The 9,372-nt window shown below is 38.7% G+C and overlaps 2 protein-coding genes across 2 annotated transcripts in view; one reads left to right on the forward strand and one right to left on the reverse strand.

Annotated features, from left to right (window-relative positions):
- The window catches only part of LOC146455720 (adhesion G protein-coupled receptor L4-like), an 82,171-nt gene extending 79,362 nt beyond the window's left edge, over positions 1-2,809 (reverse strand). The window contains exons 1-3 of the mRNA XM_085093867.1: positions 2,743-2,809; positions 2,307-2,653; positions 113-356 (exon numbers count right to left, since the gene is read on the reverse strand). Coding sequence (XP_084949993.1) covers positions 113-356; positions 2,307-2,653; positions 2,743-2,785 — 634 coding nt within the window. The 5' untranslated portion in view covers positions 2,786-2,809. The remainder of the gene's footprint in view (positions 1-112; positions 357-2,306; positions 2,654-2,742) is intronic.
- A 5,099-nt stretch (positions 2,810-7,908) lies between these two features.
- Positions 7,909-9,372, forward strand: LOC146455726 (uncharacterized). The gene has a single exon (XM_085093941.1). It carries the CDS (start codon positions 7,909-7,911, stop codon positions 9,184-9,186), a length of 1,278 nt encoding a protein of 425 aa, XP_084950067.1. The 3' UTR covers positions 9,187-9,372.

Genomic DNA, 9,372 nt, shown 5'->3' on the forward strand with positions numbered 1-9,372 from the left:
CAGCAAATTTCACCAAGACAAACAATGATCTTAATACTCATATAACATTCCCCCTGGCTACCAGTATCATTATATACATTTGTATCCTGAAATAAACAAATACAAACAATACCTAATTTACAGATGCCTCTCTTTATTGAATTAGCTTTGTCGTCCAAGTCCTCAAATGAGTCAACTCTAAATACATTATCTGAGGCAGAAGCAATTTTGCTAAGTTCTAACGGATCAACTTCTTTCCCTACACCCAACACGAAAACGGCTGCTCCTTTCCTCTGAAGGCGAGAAGAGACCTCATCAAGAGGCGTGTATGGTCCTTCGTCCGTTGTTTGCTTTCCAGATATGATTATAAACACAGGCTACAAACAAAGTTAGAGAAAACTCAATCAAAACAAACTGAACTATTTGGGATTAACGTATCTATACGGTTCATCACTTTTTCAACCGGCTATTTGGTAGTCTTCTCCGATACCGATCAATATGAAATTTACACCAGTTATTGATTTTGGATTGATGATTGTCAGGATTGATATTTAGTATTATAATCGACATTACCATGACGATGATAAACAAAAAATCTCGAAATCGTGAATTTTGTGCCTTCCAGAATGTACAAAAATGGAAAAAATTCTGTACGTTTGATAAAAAAAAAAAATCGCAAAGCGTTTCAAAACATAGTGTTTGTATGGTAAACGTAAAGTGAACGAAAAATTAACTCTTTCAAAACATCGAGAATGTTGCCAAAGTGTGCCCTGAAGTTATTGTTTGACGTCATCAAAGTCTTGTTAATCTCCCTGTTGCGAGCTTAAGAACGAGTTTCTCTGACATTTCTTGCTTTAGAATTTTTTAACAAATTCAACGTTAATGATACGCTACACATTTAAATTATTATTATTATTTTACATTGCATGTGGTCACCCAAAAGAATAATAGCACGGTATTAAATATAAAATATACCAGTCCCGGCGGAATATCGTACACACTGATATGAATATATACTAGTTATGCAATACTTTCGTGTGGTATACCGAGAAATATTCCAAGAGTGACTTGAGTTTTCTTAGTATTCACCCTCGCCTAAAAAGGCTCGTGTGTATACAAAGAAAAATCAAGTCTCGAGTGGGATATTCACGGTATACCACCAGAAAGCACTGCATAACTAATTTATCCCATGCCACTCATGGAATTAACTTTCCTGTTCGACGTCTGGTTCCAGGAATTCAAAATTAAGGTCAAAACTGGGGTATTCTTCTTCCACGTTTCAGTTACTGAGTTATTTTTTCTGAATGAAAATTTTGACCTGTCGCAGGCTCTACAATCGATCTTTAGGCGGGAAAACTTTGTAGGCCGCGAGAAAAGCCGGGATTTTTTTCGTGGAATACTACCAGTTGCATACCGCAGAATATACAACGGTTTCTAGCTTTCTGATTGGTTGTATTCTCTATTGCATAGGATAAACTACCATAACTTGTCAATGTTGAGTTTGTAACGTGAATATTTACGTCGGTTTATGTGTACTCTTCATCGTTAAAATTAATGATTTTCCCGACTATCAACTTCATTGAAACTTTGAAAAAAGAGTTGTTGGCGTCATCAAAAATGCGCGAAGAACATCTTACGACAATCTCTCGAGCCGTTTCTGAGATTCATGAAAAAAGCGCGTAAATTAAAAAATTACAAGAAAAGCTACTGCGAACGATCCCAAAGAAGAAACCTTTCATTCTCGGTATTGAAACAAACAAAATCATCAGTAAAGCTTTGGTCGCTTCAAACGATGACTTAAAGGAACAGATTGACAATATTTTCAGGTCACCTCATCAAAGCAGTGTTTATTTTAACGTCCATTCACTATTACCACAGAAAAACTCAGTTCTAAAATGTTTTTGTAATTTATTTGCAATCAAACATACATAACTTTTTTTTTCTTGTCCATTTGATTTGTTATATACCACAGTTTAAGAATTTAGTGGAGGCTTTTCTAATTGAAAACTGGATCGCCCGAAATTTACTGTTCTCTAATTTAGAATTTTTTGTGTTTATCGTCGTCATGCCAATATCGATTTTGCCAAAATATAAATCCTCACAAGCTTCAATCCAAGAATACTAAATGGAATAAATTTCACATTGATCGGCAACAGGAAGAAAAAAATTGAACCAGGGCCACATTCATGGGAGGCGACTGCTTTCACCACTGCGCCTTCCCTGCTCTAAAGCAACAATTTGTAGTGCAGTTATGAATAACACAACAATTTGGAGTACAGTTCTTTGAGAAATGTTTCACCCTGATAATTAACAGAATAGAAATTTACCCTTGATACGCCTCTCATTCCGCCGGCCTGAGTCAACACTTCCTTGTCTGCCAGATCTAATGCTTTGTCAATTCGCCTTGAACCACCCTGGCATGGTAGGAGGTCAACTCGTCTATTGACTTCTTCTCCATTCAGAAGGCTTCCAGTTAAGGTGTTAAACTTGAGTACCACTTCAGCATCAGTAGCGAATGGGATCAAGGCAATGCGTCCTACCGGTTTTGACACGTCGAAAAAGGTGACTAAAGTTTTCACAAACTTCAGCACGCGATTCCAGTTGTCAGGGTCATCACAGACAGATGAGTCAATAATAAAAGTTGTATCCATAGGAATCGGGCATACGTCTTCCGCTAGAGAAAAAAGGTAGTACATAGTACATGTGATTCCAATGCATGAACATTGTTTTTCTTTAGCTACAACAAAAATGAACATCAGTTACCTGGCGTTGTCGGCACTGGTGTTGGCGGTGCTGTTGGCGCCATAAAACAAAAAAACGTTGTACTATTGATAACAACCAGGCATGACATCACAGTCATGATCACATTCAGTACGCTGTGAATTTGCCTCAGATTTAACCCGCGAGTTAAAAGGGCAAAACTGTGGAAAATTATGACAGATCTAAAGGGAATTACCTATTGCCTATAGCAATGAAGTTCAAATTATAGGAAAAGCAGTAAAGCAAAGGAATTCAAATGAAGGATACCAAATTATCATTCAGACAACTTCCATTTTTCAGAGGGCGTTAACTAGAACTACTAACACCATAATGGTACAGGGAGAGAGAGAGAGAGAAAGAGAAAGATAAGTACACCAAATTAACATTAGGTTAACCATTTACCAGTGCCCACTATACCTTACCTTATCCTCGCACGTCTGGCTCGCATATTGTAAACACTCCTCACGGCCCGAAAACAAAGAACGCGACCGAGAATTTAAAGAATTTGATAACACGACAGAAAACGTAACTCGTACCAGCCGAGTACAAAAAACGAGACCGAGAACAATAACTCGTGGCCCGAAGTCTTATCTCTCGGCCCATCGCGACCCCAAAAAGAAAAAAGAATTTGATAATGCTACCGAAACCTTAACTCGGTCCGCCTTACGGCCCGAGTAATAAAGAGTATTCAAAAAAGGAAAATCAAAACTCATCAGGCACAATTGACCTATTATAGTTAAATCCAAAGCTCTATCAAATACTCCAAACCCGCTACAAATACTTGGGAGTAGTATGTGAACAGTTTGTTAGCAGCTTGCTCCATATGCACTAAAAATATATATAACTCCAGAAAGGATGAGAAATTTTTAAGGTTATTACGTTTATACAATAAGCAGACTTACATAAATACTGAAAAGTTAAAATGATTGGTCGGTCTTTCCTGAGGATAACTAGAACTATACAGGACAAAAAATATCCCTCCTAGGCCGGGCAGGCATTAGGTGATTAAGGAAAACGATATCGATTACAAAACTTGGAAGATATTAAATAATGCTGTTTTAAATAATTTGGTGTCTTTTGTACTAAGGTTTTCTTATCAATTATTTCAGTGCTTTCAATCTTCATATTAGACCCATATTACTACCAGCATCCACATGCTATCTTCGACTGCGTTCTGTTTTTTTTTTTTTTTTAGCTTTGCTTATCATTACTAGTTTCCTGTAATGATACGATCCTAACCTGAAGAATTCAAAACATATAAACCGTTCGGAGTTACTTTTCTACTTTCGTACGTTACTTCAAAACATATGGCATCATATTTTAAGTGAGTCTGGTTACGTAAGACCATAGACCAGGAGATCCTGATTCTTGATGTCTACCCGTTGTCGAACATCGAATGTTTTGCTTTTTAAAAAGGCTTGTACGGATTCAGTTGGCCGAATGGAAAGGCTGACTTAGTCGGACACTGTGTATGTAATTCTGGAATGGTAAAAATTCAATACAACTATGCGGGGTATAAGATAAGCAAACATTATGGAACCCATAATGTTATTTATGTCGCGACATGATGCCCGCGTGATAACCCGTTGAGGTCATCGGTGCTAGGTACCAAGATTGCGTAAAGTCTAACCAATGACGTGTTAGGGCGGTTCTGACTAGGTTCATAGTCAAGATTCCTTGTTAAAAGCGTCCTTCCTTCCTTTGCCATCAGTGTGCTCATATCAAGAAACAAGTTTTTTCCCGCCCCCTCCCCTTTCGCCAGCCAACGGGTTATTACTGTTTCTTTGTCTACTAGTCAATATTAGTGGCGTTGTTTTTCGCCCCACGTTTGTTAATTAAGTGTAACCGTTTACATTTATTGCGATGTTGTCAGTTTTAGCATTAATAAACCTGCCACATCCGTGGCCTGATTCATCCAACACAGTTGTGTGGTTTTATATCCTCTGTTGCGTGGGACTTACCAAAGTAATTTATCATAGAGCTCACGTTTAGCTGGTCTAAAGGGCAAATGTCGCGACATAAATAAAGCTGTTTCATACTCCCTGTATTGAATTCAAGTCGAATCTTTTAATCGATCAAAATAACTGTCGCGATGCGGTCACGGAACACAAGAGCGCTCTAAAATAGGATCTACTGTAGTTATCTTCAGTGCAGCTAGAAGTATTTAAAATACCAGTTTCTTACCAGCATTCCCTTTCACTTGTTGATTGACACTCAGAACGAGAATGACGATCCCAATCACAGAAAAAAGAAGTCTCTCCATCGCTGATAACGAGACGAAAATAGCAGTTTTCTCACCGGCTGCTTAATAAAGACGTTATCGACCGTGATATGTAAATATAGAGACCTACCAAATGAAAATGTGGAAAAACTTAGACAGTGAACTCTTTTTCCTGGTTAGTTATACTGAAAACGTGAGGCAAAGATATAAATAGGAATTGCTTCACCAGAATATTCACCGGATTGGTTTAAACTGACCACGTGACGTTCAGGCTTCTTAAATGATGTAAGTTTTATTCTTTATGTAAGTATTAAATTTTTTTAAAGATGCAGGGTCCTTATGGATATCAGCCTTTGAGCTTAATGGACCAGCCTGTTGAAATAAAGTCTTTACTTTTGTCACGTTCTGACAAGAACAATGCACTTTAGAAACACTCAGGGACTATTTGTTCTTTTATGTTTGTAGCTTTGTTTTATTGATTGCATGATTACCGAATATCCGTTTTTTTGGCTAGCCGCACAAAGCTTTTCTCATGATTATTTCCTTTACGTCAAAGACATGTATTAAGATCCTTTTTCTGTAAGCAAGTTTCTCAGTTGCGAGGAGTTTTCAAGCTGTAAGGAGTTCACGGGGCTAAGGAGTCTTTAGGAGAACGTGGAGTAATTTGTTCTCGACCCCGGAGTCAAGATCAGACTTGAGCTACGCTTGGAAAATTTCATGTTTTCTTTCCTTTATAACGGCGTCGAATTCGTAGTTTTTCCGTTTCTTTAGACTTAGACAATTGTATTCTTTTTAGTTTTCACCGCAAGTGTTGTAAATAGACGGCTCAGCCTGATCCTAATAAACGCATTAGTCTTGCTGCCCTTGCCGTGTACTTCACTGTGGTTGACCTGGCGAACTCCAGTACACAACACCCCGTGTCTGCGGTACTGGAAACGCGACAACTTTACTTACGCACTGATGACGTTTATCCGGCGAAAATGCGTGGATGCCAAGTAGAATTCGTCCGCCAAAAAACCTCGCTTTTTTTTTTTTTTTTTAATTTAGTAACAAATGGATTACCTTCATTGACTTCATATCCTGAATGTTTATTGATCTTTTCTGACTACAATCTTTCGCTTAAAATATATAATTGCGTAAATAATAACGTACGCGTTCCTTCAGGTTTAGGCGGAAATTTTGGCTTGGCTCAGGAGAAGAACAAAGAGCAAGCGCAACAAACCAAGCAAGTACACTGACATACATTCATAAACTGCTGCTATGCTTTTTAGCCATTATGTACCTACTTGCGTTTACTTTCTGATTTAATTTTCGGAGGCCGCTAGTTCAGGCCGCAGAAGACTTGCTAAGCTTACTGGTCGAAACTGAGTGCCCTAATAAAGAGCGCTCTTTGAATTAGTGCAAGCATTGAAATAAGTTTGATTTTCACGTAATATGATGTCTGACACACGCATTATACTAAACAGGAGATTCGGCGGCAGAAAGTATCATTATAAATGTGGCCCTCTGCCTAAAAACGACTGCGTGGAAGGCTGAATGTTAAAGCGGACGTCCTCATTTTGTGAGAATTGAGGGGAAGTCTAACACCAGAGCAAAATAACAACAAACAGGAAGTGTGACAGAGCAGTCACGCAGTGAGACGAAAAACATGTTACTGACTGCTGGTATTGAATCGTCATTATTTTGACAGTTATTGTTTCTAGTTACTACGAAGTACGGTTATTTAATTTGCTGCCTTTAAATTAAATTCGCAGTTGCTAAATTTAATATATATTGTCGCTAAATTGCCAGACCTGGGTGAGAAGATTTATGCCCGATTTCTAGGTTTTCAAATCTTCTTAAAATATAGGACACAATGAAACGGAAGACCTCAGATAACAAGGACCTAAACCAAATTTCAGGGCCCAGCGGTTTTCGCGAAAACATGGGTTTGAATTTGGTGGGGGTGCCCATTCTCGCGGGCTCACAAACCTGGTTTCAGTCCTTGTTATTTAAGAATTTTCCAATGAAACGCCAATCACGCGTTTCTTTTATCGGGGGAGCGCGGTAGTCGGCGGTCTGGAGTACCCGACCGCCGACTCTCGCGCTCGGCACACTTTCGTGCTACCCCGAAAAAAAAGAACGCGTGATCACCGGTTACACCGACAACGGAACACGAAACACTGCGACAGGAAACACTTGAAGTCGGAACACCGAAACACAGAAACTCGGAAATACTAGAACACGGAATACCACCGGAACACCATTCAATATTCGCACATGGTTTTTTTTCCACGGTTTTTAATTTTATTTTTTATTGCGTGACAATGCACACATTACAATTTTATACTTTAAATGGTCTCGGGAACTATGAACAACATGAACCATGGACAACAACAAATGAAGACAATAAAACGCCGTTTTTATTTGCGAAGAAGCAAAGACTTAGAAAAACATTTGACTATAAAAAATTGCGATAAAACATTTCGTAAAAACATTATAAAAAGGTTAAAAAACACGACGTTTCGATGTACATTACATCATTATCAAGTGAAATTAAAAATGCAAGATTGCGGCTATAAATACAAAAATGGACAATAGATATTAATTAAAATAGTAGCATTGAAGAATGCTACCGGTTAAACAAAAAGTTTCGCACGTATAGAGTCCGTTTGAGTGTTCAAGCAAGGCTTAAGTTTCTTGATGTACAGCATTTCAAATACCAAACAATCAAATTTGCTCTGACACTTTCTCAAGATGTTAAAATGGCCCTGATTCAATAGGTGTTTGCTCCCGTGAGCTTCAAGAAAATGTTTGCCAATTGCCGAGTTCTTGTGCTCAGCAACGCGTTGAAAAAGGTGTCTGGCTGTATAGCCGACATAATCTGCATCGCACAGATCACATGAGAAATAGTAAACAACGCATTGCTGATTCACAATCGACGGCTTAACTTCCCTAGGCTTAAGATCATGCTTTTGCTGATGAAATCAGCTGATGAAATCCGTACCATTTCCGTGAATGAGGATGACATCTTAGTCTCCTATGATGTGACATCACTTTTCACCAACGTACCTTTGAGTGAGACGATTAACATCCTAGTCCACAAAGCGTTCACCAACGATTGGTTCAACAAGACCTACGGCCTTAACTTGCAGAAGGATCAGCTTGCCAAATTACTGGAAATTGCTACAACCAACCAGCTTTTCCAGTTCAATGGTCTTTTGTATGAACAGACTGATGGGGTGGCCATGGGCTCCCCTCTTGGTCCTCTGATGGCTAATGTTTTTATGTGTCACCTGGAAGAGAAGCTCTCCCGTGATGGTCTGATGCCTGACCTGTACAAACGTTACGTGGATGATACCCTGGCTAAAATGCCTAGTGGTGACGCTGCCTCTGAGTTTCTCAATACTCTGAATGGTCTCCATCCCAGCATGAAATTTACAATGGAACTCCCTGTCAGTGGTATGATTCCTTTTATTGGCATTGAAATCATCAAGTGTGGGACTAAACTTGAAACTCAAGTTTACAGGAAACAAACGAACAGTGGCTTACTCTTGCATTACCATAGCCATACCGACAAACGATACAAGGTGTCTTTAGTGAAAACAATGTTACATCGCGCGTACGCTCTATGTTCCACAACAGAAGCTTTCAATTTAGAATGTAACAAATTGCGCTCAATTTTCAGTCGCCTAGATTATCCTAGGGCTCTCATAGATTCCATCATTAGTAATTTTCTTCGTAATGTATCGGAACAGGCAGCGGAAGAGAAGCCTGAAGGCGGTCGTAATATCAGAATTATCCTTCCTTTTAAGGATCAAGTAGCTGCCAATGCGGTTCGCAGGCAATTTAACGACCTAAGTAATAAGATTGGCCCCATATTGCAGCCAGTTTTTGTTAGTAGGAAATTAGAACATGATCTTAAGCCTAGGGAAGTTAAGCCGTCGATTGTGAATCAGCAATGCGTTGTTTACTATTTCTCATGTGATCTGTGCGATGCAGATTATGTCGGCTATACAGCCAGACACCTTTTTCAACGCGTTGCTGAGCACAAGAACTCGGCAATTGGCAAACATTTTCTTGAAGCTCACGGGAGCAAACACCTATTGAATCAGGGCCATTTTAACATCTTGAGAAAGTGTCAGAGCAAATTTGATTGTTTGGTATTTGAAATGCTGTACATCAAGAAACTTAAGCCTTGCTTGAACACTCAAACGGACTCTATACGTGCGAAACTTTTTGTTTAACCGGTAGCATTCTTCAATGCTACTATTTTAATTAATATCTATTGTCCATTTTTGTATTTATAGCCGCAATCTTGCATTTTTAATTTCACTTGATAATGATGTAATGTACATCGAAACGTCGTGTTTTTTAACCTTTTTATAATGTTTTTACGAAATGTTTTATCGCAATTTTTTATAGTCAAATGT

Source organism: Pavona decussata, unplaced genomic scaffold (genome assembly GCF_977016875.1).
Source record: "Pavona decussata unplaced genomic scaffold, jaPavDecu1.1 SCAFFOLD_270, whole genome shotgun sequence".
In the NCBI taxonomy this organism is placed as follows: domain Eukaryota; kingdom Metazoa; phylum Cnidaria; class Anthozoa; order Scleractinia; family Agariciidae; genus Pavona; species Pavona decussata.

Coding starts and splice junctions, on each gene's coding strand:
- LOC146455726 (XM_085093941.1), top strand. CDS start 7,909: ATGCTTTTGCTGATGAAATCAGCTGATGAAATCCGTACCATTTCCGTG.